Consider the following 20102-nt stretch of genomic DNA (forward strand, 5'->3'; position numbering starts at 1 on the left):
ACACACCTTAAGAGTCTTATTCTGCACATCAATTTCTTATTCTGCTAACAACACCACTCGCCCCCGCACCCACGATTCCTTCGGACCAACCCCCACCTGCCTCCTCCTCCAGCACACCCACCTCCATTTGCCACGATTCCCCTCCCCCGATCCACCTTCTGCCCCGCCGGTGCCGCCCTCCCCCGATCCACCTTCTTCCCCCGCCGGCGCCGCCCTCCCCCAATCCACCTACTTCCACCGTCGGCGCCGCTCCACCCGTATCCGGCTTCTTCCCCCGCTGGCGCCGCAGTTGGCTGCACCCCCCGAAGTGAACTGCTCGTGCCACCCCGCCGCCCCTAACTTCCCCTGCTCGATCTCGCACCTTCTTAAGACTACAGTTCGGCTCCCGGCGGGCTGCTGTTGCCTGGCAGCGCCGCCGTGCAGTACACGCATCGCAGCCATGCGATTTGCTGGCGACTCTGGACGGGAGGCCCTGGCGTGCAGCTCGGATGGGCTGCGTGCGCGGTTCAGATGGGCCAGAAGCGTCGTGCCGCCGGTCGCCCCTACCTACCCCAGCATGAGCCCGGCGGCCTTCCTCCACCGCTGGGTCGTCGGGTCTGGTGCAGCCTACCCACCGTCAAGGAGCCCCCCACCCCTTCCTTCCCGCGAGCCCCATGATATCCATAGCGCCTACGGGCGTCGGATCCCTGCACCAACCGCCTGGATCCACCGCACACCCTGCCGCCATGTCGCGCCGTCGAGACCTCCCAGGTACACCGCGACGCCTCACCCAAAAACCGATGAACTGCAGGCCACCACCCATGAAGCCGCCGCGGGAGCACTAGTGAGCTGCTCCACATTTAGTGATTGACGAGATGTTGGGGAATATGCTCCGCCGGGCATCCACCGACAAGATCCCATCGGTGAGATGCCCATTGACCCTCTTCTCCTGATGTGGGTGCAGCACCAGGTGAGCGCCCTTGCAGTTTGATGCAGCACCAGGTGAGCGTCCTGAGCTCGTTCTTGAAGCCCGTGGAAGAGGTGCAGATTTGGGTGCCGATTCTTGCCGACCGCTCGATTGGCCTCCATCTTTTGTTACTATCTGAGGGAGTCCTGGACTAGGGGGTGTCCGGACAGCCGGACTATCATCATCCGCCGGACTCCAAGATTACGAAGATACAAGATTGAAGACTCCGTCCCGTGTCCAGATGGGACTTTCCTTGGCATGGAAGGCAAGCTTGGCGATACGGATATGTAGATCTCCTACCATTGTAACCGACTCTGTGTAACCCTAGCCTCCTCCGGTGTCTATATAAACCGGAGGGCTTTAGTCCGTAGGACAACATACATTACAACAATCATACCATAGGCTAGCTTTAGGGTTTAGCCTCCTTGATCTCGTGGTAGATCCACTCTTGTACTACCCATATCATCAATATTAATCAAGCAGGACGTAGGGTTTTACCTCCATCGAGAGGGCCCGAACCTGGGTAAAACATCGTGTCCCTTGTCTCCTGTTACCATCCGCCTAGACGCACAGTTCGGGACCCCCTACCCGAGATCCGCCGGTTCTGACACCGACATTGGTGCTTTCATTGAGAGTTCCTCTGTGTCGTCACCGATAGGAAGGATGCCTCCACCCGTCTTCAAAGACGGTATTTTCGCCGAAGGGGCCTTGGCCGCCGGCCAAACTATCCGGCTAGGTGGTTTTCTTATGACCGCCTGTCCGGCCACTGCTTCGACAATGACTTCTCAAGTCGTCAAAAGCAATCTTCGCGTCAGCTCGCAATCCGCCGAGCAGTTGGATCCAATAGAGCTCTCGTCTGTTAACGAGCTCTTGGATCGCATCGCCGCCCTGGGAGTCGCTACAGACTACAATCAGATTGGGCTTAAAACCGATCTGAGAGAGATTAACTCTCCCCAGGCCACCCACCACGTCGCAGTGGTAGAGGAGCAATGTGGCGACTCTTCGCCTATTTTGAAAACTAGTCATGTCCGGATTCCCGAACCCTCCGTGCCGGATTTCCACGGAGGGACGGACTTCGATCGAGCATTGAACTTAAAATCATGCATCGTTCCGGACTCGCTGGATCGTGTCCAGCAATCCAAGCTTCCGAACTCGGAAACTCCTCGGCCTTTAAGCCCCAAGATGGGCAGGGATCCGGATTGTAGTCCACCCACCCGCCCAGACATATGTGATCTATCTCTAATACGGCAGGAGCCTGCTGAAACAGTACATCACTACTGGGCCAGATTCCTCCTGGTTATGGACAGGATAAAGGACTGCCGAGAGGAAAACGCAATCTCAATCTTTTGCAATAATTGCACGGACAAGGGGATATTGAACACCATCGGCTGTCGTAAAATTATACGCTTCGCCGATCTGGCGTCCATAGTACGAAGGTACTGTGCGAGGGAGAGTTTCCGGAAAACCGAAAACCAATTTTGGGATAATCCGGCCCCGAACACAACCCCAGTCCGCAACAAAAGGGTGCATCACACTCAGGCCCCAGATGCAAAAATAAAAAAGCGAAAACCCCATAAAGGGCACGGAACCGTACTGGAGGGATGGCTCAATGGACCCTGTAAGCTTCATAGTATAGAGGGAGCCGTCCCAACACATAGCCTTCGAGCATGTTGGATATTACGGCAGGTGGCCAAAAGTGGCAAGGAGCTTCTAGCCCCGGAAAACCACTCCAACAATACCGGTACGGTATCAACAGTCTTCGAGACCTTCGCATCAAACAATATGCGAAAACGAACGATCTGCAGCCTCGCCGAAGTCTACCAAGTAGCAACAGCAAATCCATGGAGCGACACAGCTATTACCTTCAATGCCAGTGACGAACCTAAATTCCGAACAGCCCGAGCACCAGTCGCACTGGTGCTTAGTCCCATAGTGGACGGCTTTCGACTTACAAAGGTCCTCATGGATGGCGGCAGCGGATTAAACCTCATCTACGAGGAAACTCTTCAAAAAATGGAAATAGACTGGAGCCGTATTGAGCGAAACAGCACAACCTTCAGAGGAATAATCCCTAGCCGGGAAGCGTGCTGCACCGGAAAAATCACACTCGATGTGGTGTTCGGCTCGCCGGACAATTACAGATCCGAAGAAGTCAACGTTCCACGTGGCCCCGTTCAACAGCGGATATCACGCTATATTAGGACGAGAGGCATTCACAATCTTTCAAGTAGTACCTCATTACGGGTACATGAAGCTCAAAATGCCTGGGCCCGGCGGAATAATCACTCTCGCGAGTGATCCGGACATAGCACTCCGCGCCGAAAACAAGACAGCCGCACTAGCCCTGGAGGCACTATCCGAAGCCTTAGCGGCACAAGAACTCACCGCGCTGCGCTCTACGGTGAACAGGGACGATGTGATACTCGATAAAAGATCCAAGTCCACCTCCTTCAAACCAGCAGATGAAATAATAAAATTCCAGGTCCATCCAACGGACCCAACAAAGACGGCCTCCATTGGGGCACAATTGAACCCCGAAGTAGACGCCGCACTGTGCGAATTCCTTCGGGAAAATTGGGACATTTTCGCCTGGCACCCTTCGGATATGCCCGGAATCCCACGCAGGTTGGCAGAACACAGCCTAAACATCCTAAAAGGATTTAAGCCAGTCAAACAGGCTCTTCGACGATTTTCCGAACCCAAAAGACAGGCAATGGGAGAAGGGCTAGCCAAACCATTGGAAGCCGGATTCATCAGAGATATCAAACATCCGGATTGGCTAGCAAATCTGGTAATGGTACCAAAGAAGGACAAATCCTGGCGCCTCTGTGTCGATTTTAAAGACCTCAATAAGGCTTGCCCAAAGGATCCCTTCCCTCTCCCCCGCATCGACCAAATTATCGATGCTACCGCAGGGCACGATTAGTTGTGCTTCCTCGACGCATACTCTGGCTACCATCAAATCAAGATGGCGGAAGCAGACCAAGCCGCAACGGCATTCATCACTCCATATGGACCATTCTGCTTCAACACGATGCCCTTCGGACTTAAAAATGCCGGCGCAACATATCAGCGCATGATTCAAACATGTCTGGCTACCTAGATAGGCAAAACAGTCGAGGCATATGTAGACAACGTAGTCGTCAAAACAAAACACGTCGAAACTCTAGTAGACGATTTAAGGCTCACGTTCGACAACCTCAGAGCATATGACATCAAGCTGAATCCGGAAAAATGTGTTTTCGGCGTACCAGCCGGAAAGCTGCTGGGCTTCATCGTATCCGGTAGAGGAATTGAAGCAAACCCGGCTAAAATCCGAGCTCTGTCACAGTTGGACATTCCAAAAGACCTCAAACAAATACAAAAATTAACAGGATGCGTGACAGCTCTAAGCCGCTTTATCTCCTTGTCTAGGAGAAAAGGCATTGCCCCTCTATCACCTCCTCAGGCGCACCGAACACTTCGAGTGGACGGATGCTGCCACTGCCGGACTCGAAGAAATAAAGGCCATATTGGCCACAAATCCGGTCCTGGCTGCGCCCAATCTGGGCGAACCAATGTTGTTATACATAGCAGCAACACATCAAGTTGTAAGCGCGGTACTCGTCGTCGAACGAGAGACAGAAGGGCACAAATTCCCTCTTCAAAAACTAGTGTATTATGTATCCACTGTGTTAACCCCCTGCAAGTCCCGTTACCCACACTATCAGAAGATAGCGTATGCGGTGTTCATGGCATCCCGGAAGCTCCGACACTACTTTCAAGAGTGTTCGATAACAGTGGCCTTTGAAGTACCACTCAATGACATTATAAATAACCGCGACGCAACGGGCAGGATTGCAAAATGGGCCATTGAGCTCTTACCATTCGATATAACATACAAACCTCGGCGAGCTATAAAGTCACAAGTTTTGGCTGACTTTGTCGCCGAATGGACCGAAGCCGAACTCCCTAAAGAGTACGGCGCATACTCCAATTGGATTATGCACTTCGACGGCTCTAAAATGTTGGCCGGACTGGGGGCTGGCGTCGTTTTGACGTCCCCAACCGGGGACACAATCCAATACGTACTTCCAATAATGTACACGAACTCCAACAACCCAGCCGAATATGAGGCCCTTTTACACGGTCTCCGGGTGGCAATCTCCGTGGGCATTCAATGCCTAGAGGTGCGCGGGGATTCAAACCTTGCAATATCCCAAATAAATGGAGATTTCGATGCCAAGGATCCGAAAATGGCAGCATATCGCAATGCTATCTTAAAAATGTCAGCTCGGTTCGAAGGACTCGAATTCCATCACATAGCCTGAGATAATAACCAAGCGGCCGACGTACTGGCACGCATCGGTGCAAAACATGACGCTGTCCCTCCAAATATCTTCCTGGAGTGGCTCTTCAAGCCATCCGTACTATGGGAAGAGGAGTCCGGAAATGACAAACCGGAAACAACCGCGCCAACCGGCGATTCAGCCGATGACATAACACCTGCAGCCCACTACATAATGGCGGTAATCGCCCCGTGGACAGAACCTTTACTAGCCTATTTGCTCAGACAGGAACTTCCCGAAGACCAAAATGAGGCCCGCTGCATAGTCCGGCGATCGAAAGCCTACAAGGTCCATGAGGGAGAACTTTATAAGAAATGTACAACCGGAGTCCTTCAAAGGTGTATCTCCGAAGAGGAAGGGCGAAACCTCCTGGCTGAAATTCATGCCGGACTAGGCGGACACCAAGCAGCAGCCCGGGCCCTTGTAGGAAAGGCATTCCGTACAGGATTTTATTGGCCGACGGCCCGGGCAGATGCCCAGGACTTAGTCCAGAGATGCGTCGGTTGTCAGCTCTTTTCTAATCAGAGCCATATGCCACCCACCGCCCTCAAAACTATACCCATTACCTGGCCGTTCGCGGTCTGGGGGCTTGATATGGTTGGACCCCTTAAAGGGGGAACCCACAAGCAAAGGTATCTATTGGTCATGGTGGATAAATTCACCAAATGGATAGAGGCCAAACCGGTCAAAACGGCAAAGTCCGGACCAGTGATAGACTTTATATCCGGGGTCGTACACCGTTACGGTGTCCCCCACAGCATCATCACCGACAACTGCACGAACTTCACGGCCGACGAGGTTAAGTCATGGTGCAAAAATATGGGCATCAAGCTCGACTATGCTTCAGTCTATCACCCTCAAACCAACGGTCCAGTGGAACGAGCGAATGGTCTAATAATGAGCGGCATTAAACCCAGACTAGTGCGGTCACTTACTAAATCTGACACGCACTGGGTTGAGGAGCTCAACTCCGTACTCTGGGGGCTGCGGACAACGCCTAACCGTACTACCGGATTCACACCATTTTTTATGGTATACGGCGCAGAGGCAGTCCTGCCCTGCGACATAATTCATGACTCACCTCGAGTGCGCATGTACGAAGAAAGAGAGGCCGAGCTAGATCGACAGGACAGCTTGGACACATTGGAGGAAGAGCGCGACGTCGCCAAGGCTCGTTCCGCATTCTATCAGCAGCAGGCCCGAAGATATCAAAGCAGAGAAGTACGGGCCAAGACTTACAACGTTGTCGAACTAGTTCTACGCCTGCCGGACAAGAAAAAGGACAAGCTCAAGCCCAAATGGGAGGGGCCCTTCATTATCGATCAAGTCATGACCGGCGGAGCGTACCGTCTACGAAATGCGTCGGATAACCGACTCGAGCCGAACCCATGGAACACAGCCCGCCTCCGAAGATTCTATGCCTAGCGCCGGACTAAGAGTTCGTCTCCTTCCTCCGTTCAAATTTTTACACTTCAGTTGTCTTTTGTTTCTCTTTCTTCCCCTAACCTTTTCACTAAAAAGCCCCTACAGGCCTACTTCCGCATTGTTCGCGTACACTTGATGTGCCATCCGCACTCATTATACCAGGGGGCTTCTTTTCCAGAAGCTCAATTATAAGGGCTTCATGCCCAGCACGTGTGTCAAGCTTCCACATGTACCTTTTACTCACCATTATATGCATCGATATGACTTAAGTTTTGGCCAAGCTGTGTTGCCTGGCTCCTGTGCTTACCCCTACGTTCCCGATTGTTCGGCTAGGAGGTAAAGGGAGCACCTCTGCGATTGTTACTGCCGGGTCAGCCGGATGTGTACCTCAGACTGGGTGAAGCCGAAAGCTAGCATTCTTAAGGGAATATTCGGTCGGTGACTTAAAAGATGATTTTTTACCTACTCATTTATCCGCCCCCAGATGTTTTTCTGCTTTTTTTCGCAGTTCGGACATGCACTTTAGGGCATGCCTCCCAGGGAAAGGAACCCTTAACGGAACTATTCTCCCTGGAAGATGTTTCTTACTAACCATGTAATATAACATAACTAGTTGGGCACTTGTCTGATAAAGCACTAATGACCCCTACGCCTGGTCTCCATGCATACCCCGGTTGTTTCTTAACCAAAAAAGTATTCGGACACACTCCGGACTCTAGGGTCCCGAGGTTGAAGCGAAAAGGTCGGCAAAGACAAACGATCTACAATCCGGCTAGAAGGCATTTCACATGTCACTTTAAAGGAAAACATACATTGTCAAATTTACTGATTGTATTCCTCCTCAATCCCGTCTAATAGGCTGTCTAACTTACAGTCCCGTTGGGAAAATTTAGCAGCCAACTCTACTTGGCTGTATACTAAACTCACAGGGATCTCCTTCCCATCGGGCCCCACCGGTCCAACTTCGGCCATGTGGTTGGGATCCGCCTTCTTGTAAGGCGTCTTCACCATGGCCCAAGCCTCCCTGGCACCTTGACGGCAAGCTGAAATCTTCCACAAACGAAGCGCTGCCGCACTCCCTGAAGCTTCTCCGCAAGCTCTCCAAGGCCCTCGGGTAGGGAGAGGGCTGGCCATAAAGCCTGGACGACGCCGCTCATTGCCTGCCGAACTCGTTCGAGCAGTTGCAACAGCTCGGGAAGTTGATCACCCGTTGATATGGGCATCTCCTCCGCAGGGCGACCTGCGAGTATACCTACAAGACATATTATGTCAATTTACTTCCTCGCCGAACTCTTCTTTTCAAAGGAGTCCGCTCAAGCACTTACTATAAATGCCGCGACGAAGCCGCTGATTCTCCTTAACGGAGCTGGACAGCCCGGCTCGAGCGCCTTTCAGCTCTTCTCCGAGCTTGGCGTTGGCATCCTGGAGCTTATTCCTTTCTTGCTGCACCCTATTCAGCACCCTCTCGCTGGCCTTTAGCTGGCGCAGTAATTCTTGCCTGTCCGAATCTTGTACGGCGGCACCTGCAATGTCACTATTAGACTTGCGCGCATGCCGCACAGCGCTTATATTTATCAATAAAAATGTGTTACCAGGAGGGGTCTCTGCGTCTCCTCCTGCGGCAGCAAGTGCGGCCTCAAGTTGGGCCTTGCATTCTTGCAGCTCCTGAGACAGCTGAGCATTCTTCTCGGTAAGAGCCTGCGTTTCAAATGATCCTTAAATCAGTTAACATAACTACTTTAAGTCTCGGGGGCTACTGGTATATATAACCATTAAAATTCCCTTACCCGTATGTCTTTCACATACTGCTCCGTGGCTCTGGTAAAACCATCTTGAGCGGCACGGAGGTGCGCGTCCCCTGCGTTAAAGGCGTACAATGCCTCAGGGGAGAAGCACGCTTCACGAAACACTGTCCGGTGGCGCCTATGGTTCATGGCGCTCTCCACCTCAGACTTGGTGGCGGACAGTCTGTCGGTGTCCTCCGTTGGAGGAGGATCCGGCCCGCGTCTTGCGCTTGCCTCCCCCTCCAGGCCGGGCGCTGGAGCCTGGCCGGTATAGGTTGGATCGGCAACTTCCGCGCCCGCAATCCAGCGAGCGCTTTTTCTCCTATAAAGATCATGAGCACTCAGACACTTCCTAGGAACGTTGCTCTAAAAATTTAAATACGAGCTATACCTTTGCGGCGACGTTTCAGTCCGTGCCGCGCTCCTTTTCCGCCTGCTGGTCCGGACTGACCTTTGTTGGTCAGCCACCGCGGGCTCGGCTTCCCACCTTGAAGGCGCTTCCTGTAAAACACCATCGTTCGCGAAGGTCAGAAATGGGCAAGGAAGAGATAATGGTGTCCGGACCTCGGTCACAGTCACCTGGGAAGCCGGATACAGTTCGGGGTAGTCCGCTGTAATGGCGACCAAAGCATTGTCCATGCTGAGCTGGTGAAACACCCCGTCGATCAGCTCCACCTTGATGTCCGGATCCTCTTCGGAGGCCGGATCCAGGGATCTTTCTGGATCCTCGGGTTGCAGAGCGGGACTTACCATGTCCTCCACAGTCCGGCGTAGATCCTGCGCCGAAGACATAATGTAAGAAGCCTAAACTTCGAAAGCATGGGTTGAGCCCTTAAAAGTGTTCGCTTAACCAGCCTCTAGGGTTGTTCATGGAAAACCCATTCAAAGGGTTCGTTCGAAGGAAGTCCTCCTTCTCCCCCTTGTACAGGCTGGACAGGATCTGCACCAGATCCTCGGTCGAATCCGGCCCTTCGCGGCCATGACGGGTGGCATCGTCTTCCCCGTTGAAATCCCACATGGGGTGGCCTCTGTATTGCAATGGTTGTACCCCCCACATGATGTATGTCTCCATGACTCCAATCATGGTCAACCCGGAATGGGCCAGTAATCTTATTTGGCCCATCAAGTAATGGACGCTCTTGTCTTCCTCCAATCGGGGGCTCCGTGGGCGCCAGCTGAGGCGTTTCTTCAGAGGAGCAGCACTAAACTCCGGGAGGCCAATCCAGACTGGGTCCGGCAGCGGAGCGTCTCCTATGTAAAACCACTCTGAAGGCCAGTCTTCGGACGCCTTCTTGGGAGTACCGGATGGGTATCCGGTCCTAGCAATGCGCCATATTTCGGCGCCGCCCACTTGATATATGGATCCCTCGTGAGAACGGGGTACGAGGCAGAATAGCCTCTTCCACAATGCAAAATGGGGCTCGATGCCCAGGAATAGCTCGCAAAGAGCTACGTAGCTCGCGATATGTAGGACAGAGGCGGGCGTAAGGTGGTGGAGCTGGAGTCCGTAGAACTCCAGGAGCCCGCGGAGAAACGGATGTATTGGGAATCCGAGTCCCCTTATCAGATAAGGGACGAAGCATACCCGCTCCCCTTTGTTGGGACTTGGGGTAGCCTCCGCTTGCTTCCCACCTTGGTAGGTGACCAGCCCGGCTCGAACTGGGACCATGAAGGCCGGAGGGAGATATCCCCCCGCTTGGAGCTTCACTAGCTCGTTGTGTGGAACAGAGCACCTCCTCCAATCCCCTGGCGGTGGGCTGGGAGCGCGAGAAGAGGAGCCGCGTCGACGGTCCATGATGGAATGGATTTTTAGGTCAAGGGCGCTCCGATGAAGTATTCGCGGAAGGAAGATGGTGTGGTTTGGATCTGGATTTTTGCCTCTTTTGTAGGCGGATGACTCGCACGACTAGGGGGTGAAACATAAAAGACACCCTGGCTCTTCGCATTCGTGCGACGTGTGGAAAAAGGCCATTATTGGGCGTAGAAGCCAAGAAACACAATATTTATGATGAAGTCAGACACTGTTCGGCAGGTACATGGAACTTGAAGGGAGAACCCGCCTTGCAACACCGAAGACTATATACGCACTGGACTTATCATCATTGAAGCCTGTTCGGGGGCTACTGAGGGAGTCCTGGACTAGGGGGTGTCCGGACAGCCGAACTATCATCGTCCGCCGGACTCCGAGACTACGAATACAAGATTGAAGACTCCGTCCCGTGTCCGGATGGGACTTTCCTTGGCGTGGAAGGCAAGCTTGGCGATACGGATATGTAGATCTCCTACCATTGTAACCAACTCTGTGTAACCCTAGCCTCCTCCGGTGTCTATATAAACCGGAGGGCTTTAGTCCGTAGGACAACATACATTACAACAATAATACCATAGGCTAGCTTTAGGGTTTAGCCTCCTTGATCTCGAGGTAGATCGACTCTTGTACTACCCATATCATCAATATTAATCAAGCAGGACGTAGGGTTTTACCTCCATCGAGAGGGCCCGAACCTAGGTAAAACATTGTGTCCCTTGTCTCCTGTTACCATCCGCCTAGACGCACAGTTTGGGACGCCCTACCCGAGATCTGCCGGTTTTGACACCGACACTATCCCTCTTACAAGCCAGGTACATTTCGTTTCTTGCTCAACTAGCTCTCTTCTCACAGATTTTCTTTATGCTAGACACACGCCAGAGTACATGGAGACCAAACGCTGATTTGGGATGTTAATGAAATCTGACACGGGGAATGCTAACTCTTTTGCAGTGCCCCATCTCTTCACTGCCGGCATTGCTCATTTCTATGAGGGTTACTATGCTAGCAAAGGAATCAATATCGTGAAGGGTACTGTCGCTAGTGGTTTTGATGCTGATGCCAATGGAGATGTGAGTTCTGACTTCTGAGTATACATCTGCAGTTTCAGTTTGATAGTGGTGTTTGAAGTGAAGGAATTGAATCTGTTTTTCTCTCTTTGCTTGGCAGGTTAGTGTGGTGAAGCTGAAGGATGGAAGAGTACTCGATGCCAACATCGTCATCGTTGGAGTCGGTGGCAGGCCGCTGACAGGCCTCTTCAAAGGCCAAGTTGAAGAGGAGAAGGGTGGACTCAAGGTTAGTTTCATTTTTGTATTGATGAATGCATCCAACTAACACTTGGACAAAATATTATCCAACTGATTGGCTCAACCTAATTAGCAACTGTACACATCACTTTGTGCATCTTGTCCTTGCCACTGCCTTAAGGTTTGACATTATCTTTTATCCTGTGTTTTTACCCAGACTGACACATTCTTCGAAACAAGCGTCGCTGGTGTATATGCCATCGGTGATGTGGCGACTTTCCCCATGAAGCTATACAACGAGCCGAGGAGAGTGGAGCACGTCGACCATGCTCGGAAATCAGCAGAGCAGGCAGTAAAGGTAAGCAATCCTTGTTAGGCCCCATTCACAAACCCGATAGTATTCAACTGTTTGTGCTTTTTGAACTTATTTTAATCATGGTTTGTGTCAATGCACTGTAATGTTGTGCCATACTTACATCTCTCAGTGGTTAATATGTCCAACTTTATTCCTGGCCAGAAGAAGGATTTGTATGTGAAGAGTGTCCAGCGTACTGTTATCTGGATGGGAAAGAAGCAAGAATCGGTTGAGGATGTTCCCTGTAGTAACACTATTGCTTTGGTTGGTTTGGATCAGTTCATCACCAAGAATGCAACCCTGACAAATAAGAAGGAAGTTGATGCCTGCCCAATCAGGGCAATGAAGTTCTCTGTGTCCCCTGTTGTGCGTGTTGTTGTTCAATGCAAGGTGGCTTCTCATCTTCCTAAGCTTGTTGAGGGTTTGAAGCGGCTGGCGAAGTCTGACCCTATGTGTGGTACTGAAATTATTGTTTCACCTCCTGTTGTCTCCTTCCGTAGATAACTAAAAAGAATGATGGCCAAAAAAACCGCAGTACACTTTTAAAAAGATGCAGTTATCTTGTCCTGGCCATGTAAATCGGATGCATTTTAAAAAGTTAATAAAAGAAATAAAATGAAGCCGATCACTAACGTTGGCCATGTGGTCCACATAACCTATAATTTTTTTAAGAGAAAAGACAAAATGTCATGCGGTCTGCTTCCATGTATGCCGAGGTTCATTTGCACTCGTCTCTGCGGTCCACTCTCATTCATAAAAAAGTTAGAAAAAACAACAAAAACTCGCCCGACAAAAGAAATTATGCAGCTCGCTTGACCCTTGTATGCGGTGCGGTTTTTCGTCTGAAGCAGTGTGATTTTATGTTGGATGAAGCTCACTCGTCAATTTGAGTGTCACAAAAAACCGAGTGTCACAAAAATGTTTTCGTCTGTCTCAGAATTCAGTCAACTACATCAACACTTGCAGTGCCTTTGGTCTTCGAATGTTGTTCACTTTTGAGAGTGATGTTGTTCACTTGCGTATGAGAAAAAAACGTCCGACAAAAGAAATTATGCAGCTCGCTTGCCTGTCCGATGCAGTGCGGTTTTTATTTCTGAAGCAGTGCGGTCGGCCTATGATGTTATTCATCCCGTAAGTGCAAAAAAATTGTTACGGAAACGAAAAAAATAATGCGGTTCACTTCTTGATAGTGTTGTGATTCATTTACACCAGATGTGAAGTGCACTCTACTTTCTCGTCCTTGAAAAAAAATCATGTTTGAATAAAAGAAACCATGCAGTTCTCTTACCTGTATGATGCAGTGCGGTTTTCATCCAATGAAGTGCGGTTTTCTGTCAGATGAAGTATCCACGTCGATTTGGGTGTCGCGAAAAACAGTGTCCGCTTTTTCGGTAAAATCGAAACTGCTCTTAAACCGTAAAGAATTAGAGAGAGTATTCTACATGAAAGAGTTGCGTATCATCGATATATTTCCAACGGCGTATGATTTGAATCATTCGGACTAGCGGTTTGCAAAACTTTCACCAAAAACGGCCGCTGTCACTCGTCGTCCACCGCACGATTTTCAAAATTAATTTAAAACCACAAGGAATCTCAAAGCAAGTTCTACATACGAAAGTTGCGCCTTGTCCATAGCTTTCCAACGACATATCATACGCCTCGTTTCGACAAACAGTTCAAAAACTAGAGCGAAAACAGTACCGAAAATTTGAAAAAAATTGAAAAACAGAGTTCCGCGATTTAGTAAATTTGAAACTGCTCTTAAACCGTAATGAATTAGAGAAAGATTTATATATGAAAAAGATGCGCCTCGACGATATCTATCCAACGGCGTATCATTTTCTTCGTTCCGACAAGCGGTTTAGAAAAAAACGTGAAAAAACGCTCGCTGCCACTCATCATCCGCCGCACTATTTCCAAAACTGCTCTTAAACCGTGTGGAATCTCGAAAAGTGTTCAACATGTCGAAGTTGCGCCTAATCCATAGCTTTTCAATGATATATTACACGCCTCATTCCGATAAACGGTTAAAAAGTTAGAGTGAAAACAGTACCGAAAAAATAACGCGTGCAGTTTTTTCCGACGAGAAGTTCACTAGTCTCTATTGCAGTGCTCGTCGTCAAAATGATGCAGTGCGCTTCTGTTGAGCATGCAGTGCTGAAGTGGTGTGCAGAATAGTTATTCTGCTAATATTAGCAGAATAGACCGTCTGTATATATATATATATATATATATATATATATATATATATATATATATATATATATATATATATATATATATTATGAATTCCATTTTCTATCTATTTTTGTATGCTAATTTGAATCTAGCTGTTATCATCCACATATACAAAATGGAAAGCGTATATACACACATTGAAACAGAACATATAAGAATGGAAAACAGAGTACACACATTGAAATAGAGCAATACTATGATTGTTGTGGATACATAGCTATCCACGCCGAAACGACTCACAAAATAAAACGCGTCCATGAGACCATGACCAGCAGCCATTGCCTACGGTATCTCTTGGCTCTACCTGAACTCGTGCAGGCATTCGTCCAAGCGGTCGACACGCTCACGGTACATCTAGAGCATGATCTGGAGCTTCAAGTTGGCTATTTCATCGAAGATCACCAGCTCGAGGATGCGACGACCATGTTCCTCTACTGCGCCCAGGTGGACAATTGGGCCAAGGAGGCGGTCGAGCCTACCGACCAGCGCATTGGCATCGAGCGGACCGCAGACAAGGCGAACAGCACGACCCATGCGAACTGCTTGGCGCGCGTCCAGTGCAAGTACGGCGTGGCTGGCCTCTGGTGCAAGTGCGACGCAGAGGGCCTCTGCCCACTCCTGGCGAGGAATGGGGGTACTGACGGGACGTGTACCTAGCTGCAACGCCTTGTCGACAACATGCAAGCGCCGATGGATCCGCTCTTGCTGTGCGGCGCACCGCGCCTCTCGCTCGGCCATGCTCCAACGGTCTCGCCGTGTGACGAGCCGTAGCCATCAGTGCAGACACGCCTAGCTTGCACTACGGCATGCCATCGATCATGTTGTGCGGCGAGTTGCAGCTTGTCGGCGCTGACATGCCTATCTTGATCCTCGGCGCTAAAGAGCCATGCGCCAAGGGTCTGCTCAACCCTGGCGATGACGTGCATCACAGCGTCGTCCATCGTGTTGCCAGGGAGCACCTCGGCCTCGACGGGCCGTGGTGCCTACTCGTTTTCCTTGTCGATGAGGTTGATGGAAGAGGTGGCGCTTTGGTGGGTTGGCATGCTTGGAAAAGGTGGATGCGCTACAGGCTGCGCTTGTTGCCTCCGTGCGTCGCGCACTGCCTAGGTTTATGCGCAATATCGTTGGGTGGCAGGAAACCGGTGAGGAAATGGCGGGAAACGGTGGCGTGTTCATAAAATGCCATCAATTAATGGAAACTTAGAATAGAAGGAACATCGAGCTAGCATAAGAAGTAGACGATAATCAAATGATCGTTTATCCTAATTAATTATGCATGTAATAGTTTACTTTGGTGTGTGGAAATGTCATGTGTGTATTAGCCACCTATGTAATTGGATGTTTGTCGTGTATTACCCACAACTTGTTTATGTGAAACGTTTCTATTCTCTTGGCTCAACACAAACAGTTTATCAGAATGAACTGTATGCCCTCCATTGCACACACCTTGATCTGGTTGAACAGTTTATGTTGTGTTGCCTAATCGAAGACAATTCATCCGAGTGAACCGTATGCCGTGTATCGCACACACCTTGATCGAGCTGACCATTTCTTTTGTGTTTCCTAATCACAAATAGTTCATTCGAGTGAACCGTATGATGTATATCGCACACACCTTAATCTGGCCGCCCATTTCTTTTGTTCCTCCTCATCACAAACAATTAATTGAACTGAACTGTATGCCCTGCATTGCACACGCAACTAAAATCTGAACCGTGTTTGATGCATCCGTCGTTGCAAACGTTTTGCAACTTTTTGACGATTTTTACACCACCGTTTGCGATTATTGCATCGCACACAGTTTCATCGAAGGGTCTCTGATCGTAGTGTCGTGTTAGCAGCATCCTGCGATAGTGGGTGTTGTTGTTGTTGTTGTTGTTGTTGTTGTTGTTGTTGCTGTTGGTGTTGTTGTTGATGTTGTTGTTGTTTTTGTTCTTGTTGTTGTTGTTGTTGTTGTCGTCGTCGTCATCGTCGTCGTCATTGTTGTTGTTGTTGTTGTTGGTGGTGGTGGTGGTGGTGGTGGTGGTGGTGGTGTTGGTGTTGTTGTTGTTGTTGTTGTTAAGGTGAGTCAGAGTTTTGCTGTCAAGTTGCTATCGTTAAGGTGTGTCAGAATTTTTTTCTCTTCAGCAGGGACGCCTTGCTGAGCACGGAGATATTTGGACATCGATGGCTTGTCAATCAATGGATGGGTGTGATCTGCAACAAAGTTAATAACCTCCCATGTGCCATCTTTTAGCTTCACTGCCATCTTAGCAGGGCATTTGGTTTGCTTTATAGTTTTTCTTTGCCACTTCTTCTTATAAGTGGGTTCATCGTCATCATCTTCAATATCTTGTTCAAGGGAGCTCAGGCATGTAGTTTTTTTGCTTGACGATGCAACAGCTGGTAGTCCAAACCTCTCCACAGGCTTACGAAACTTGTTACAGCAGAACTGTTGTTTGTCTAGCACACATGTGTATGTTGACCTGTGGGATGTATTTGACTTGATTGAAAAACCCACCCTCAGAGCATAGCGATTGTAGTGTTCCTTTGCACCCACTAACATGTTAGAGTGCATGCCAACATAAGGTTCTTGTGGCTGCGACCGTGCTTCTTCATCTTCCAACTCAGGTGCCTCATCAACCATAGCATTAGCAGGACCAACTACAGCGTTGGGAGCAGCGGCATGGGTGGTCGGAACATGGGCAGTATTAGAGGCATTGTCGGGGTCTGGAGACCAGATTTGTATCCCACTGATCATAGACTGGATTTAAGAAGGGCGCACCCAACTCAACTAAAATGTTGATAGACTCTACGTCAACTGATGCTTCATTGAGATCAATCATTTTCCCCTCCTTCTTGTCCCTCTCTCTTTCTTTTTTCAAACCACCCCTGCAGAAACATTTCTTAGTTGAGAATGCTATAACCAATACAACATATCTTTGTTGGGAGTATAAATTGAGGCAAAATTAGTACTAGATTAAAGGGGCAACCATATGCAGTTATTTAGGCAACTAGAAGGAAAAACAGAGGCAACTTTTTGAGTTGTTTCCACACAAGTTGTTTTTCTGTCATACCTTGAGTTACCAGCCACATTTACACCCATATGTGAATAAAATTTATTTTCCTGACAGAAGGTGACTGATACATCCATTTTGCATCATGTTTTCTTACTGTTATTTATAATGTTTTTATCCATAATAATGCTTTTTGGCGTAATTCTAATGCCTTTTCTCTCATAATTTGCAAGGTACACACCAAGAGGGAGAATCCCAACAGCTGGAAATTTAGACCTGAAAAAGCTATGTCAGGCTACCTATTCTGCACAACTCCAAACAAGCTAAAACTTCACGGAGATTTTTTATGGAATATTGAAGAATTATTGGAGCAAATAACTACCAGAGGGAGCCCACCAGGTGGGCACAACCCACCTGGGCGCGCCAGGGAGCCCAGGCGCGCCCTAATGGGGTGTGCCCTCCTCGGCCCACCTCCGATGCCATCTTCTGGTATATAAGTCATTTTGACCTACAAAAAATAAGGGAGGACTTTCGGGATGGAGCGCCGCCGTCTCGAGGCAGAACTTGGGCAGGAGCACTTTTGCCCTCCGGCGGAGCGATTCCACCGGGGGAACTTCCCTCCCGGAGGGGAAAATCATCGTCATCATCATCACCAACAACTCTCCCATCTTGGGGAGGAAAATCTCCATCAAAAACAGCACCATATCATCTCAAACCCTAGTTCATCTCTTGTGTTCGATCTTGTTACCAGAACTATAGATTGGTGCTTGTGGGTGACTAGTAGTGTTGATTACATCTTGTAGTTGATTACTATATGGTTTATTTGGTGGAAGATTATATGTTTAGATCCATTATGCTATTTAATACTCCTATGATCATGAGAATGTTTGTTGTTTGTGAGTAGTTACTTTTGTTCTTGAGGTCACGGGAGAAATCATGTTGCAAGTAATCATGTGAATATGATATGTGTTCGATATTTTGATAGTATGTATGTTGTTATTCCCTTAGTGGTGTCATGTGAACGTCAACTACATGAAACTTCACCATATTTGGACCTAAGGGAATGCATTGTGGAGTAGCAATTAGATGATGGGTTGCGAGAGTGACAGAAGCTTAAACCCTAGTTTATACGCTATTCCGTAAGGGACCGGTTGGATCCAAAATTTTAATGCTATGGTTAGAATTTATTCTTAACACTTTTCTCGTAGTTGCAGATGCTTGTGGGAGGGTTAATCATAAGTAGGAGGCTTGTTCAAGTAAGAATAACACCTAAGCACCGGTCCACCCACATATCAAATTATCAAAGTAGCGAACACGAATTAAACCAACATGATGAAAGTGACTAGATGAAATTCCAGTGTACCCTCAAGAATGCTTTGCTTATCATAAGAGACCGCTTTGGCCTGTCCTTTTCCTCAAAAATATTGGGCCACCTTGCTGCATATTTGTTACTACTATCGTTACTTGCTCTTTACAATTTATCTTGCTATCAAACTACTCCACTACTTACAATTTCAGCACTTGCAGACATTACCTTACTGAAAACTACTTGTCATTTCCTTCTGGTCCTCGTTGGGTTCGACACACTACTAGGGAAAACCCTAGTAGTAGCGCTTGTTTTATAGCTAGTAGTAGCGCTGGTACTAGCGCTACCACTAAGGCGCTATAGCTAACTAGTAGCAGTAGCGCTAGAAAGGGAGCGCTACTGCTATACCTAGTTAGCTGTAGCGCTTCCCTTTGGACAGCGTTACTGCTATTGGTAAGTAGCAGTAGTGCTTGTTCTAAAAAGCGCTGCTGCTAACTTTTCCTGTATTTTTAAAAATACAGCTTATTTTCGTTGTGTGGTTTTATATACAGTACTTTCATCATATGATTTTATGACCATGATTACCTATTATATATAACAGTGGGTGAAAAGAACGTGGAGTAGATTCAAGTGGAGGCAACATGTGGTGCATGTCAAAAGTACTACTCTAATCCAAACTTGATCTGGTTTGGATTAGTAGTACTGTCGATGAGCACCACATGTTGGCCCCACTTGAATCTAATCCATGTTCATTTCACCTACTGATATATATAATAACTCATCATGCTCATATAACAACTTAGCATCATGCATCATCGATCATAATAATAAATAACTCATCATTGGTATCATCATAACAAGTCATACTCATCATCATCGATCATACAACTTCTACTCGATACCACATGATCATCATAGTCATCTAACCAATCCTACTTAGTTGTTCTTAGCACATGATCATGAGTATTATTAACTGGGACCTACTACCTTCTCTTAGGTAAAATAGCAAAAAACAAGATAGGCCCTAACTCTCCATTATGGAGAATGGAGATTATCCTGTCTCCAATTCTTGCCTTTCGCACAATGTTGCTTCCAAGTACCTCCTTATGGCTGTCCATACATTTTTTCCATTCTTTGATTTTTCATGTCTTCACTTCTTTTAGAAATCCAATATGGACAGGTGTGACTTGTAGGATGACATGGTTGTATGTTCAAAACATCAAGGCGATCATTCTGATACATCAAATGAGGCACACACTCCAATGGGGTTTTCTATTGAAAAACATAGCAATAACTTCGTATTAGCAATGTACTTAAGCTTTAAAGAATTTATGCAAAAGATGCACGGATGTCGTAATAGTAAAACATCTTACCATGGCATCTCCATGGATGTTACCATGGTTCAACACATGCACTAGTGGCACGTATTCACCATAATGTGGGGGAATTTGATAATAGTTATTGTAATTCTCAAGATCAGTACAAAATGCGATCAGATGATTTTTCTCTTGATAAGTTAACTCAGAGCCATCGGTGTAATAGGTTCTGTCTACCATCTTCCGCACATTGTTTGAAGAATGAAAATAAGTTGCCGATGGAAATAAGCTGTCAACTATTTTGAAATGAACAATATAAATTAGTTAATAACTATGTTTGAGAAACTCACATAG

General features: G+C 48.2%; 1 protein-coding gene across 1 annotated transcript; it reads left to right on the forward strand.

Moving 5' to 3' along the window:
* The first annotated feature begins 11201 nt into the window (after positions 1–11201).
* Positions 11202–12074, forward strand: LOC119309414 (monodehydroascorbate reductase 4, cytosolic-like). Its single transcript, XM_037585420.1, has 3 exons — positions 11202–11363; positions 11461–11586; positions 11755–12074. The coding sequence occupies exons 1-3, from the start codon at positions 11202–11204 to the stop codon at positions 11911–11913; spliced, it is 447 nt and encodes a 148-aa protein (XP_037441317.1). The 3' UTR covers positions 11914–12074.
* Positions 12075–20102: the final 8028 nt, after the last annotated feature.

Source organism: Triticum dicoccoides, chromosome 5B (assembly GCF_002162155.2).
Source record: "Triticum dicoccoides isolate Atlit2015 ecotype Zavitan chromosome 5B, WEW_v2.0, whole genome shotgun sequence".
Taxonomy (NCBI): domain Eukaryota; kingdom Viridiplantae; phylum Streptophyta; class Magnoliopsida; order Poales; family Poaceae; genus Triticum; species Triticum dicoccoides.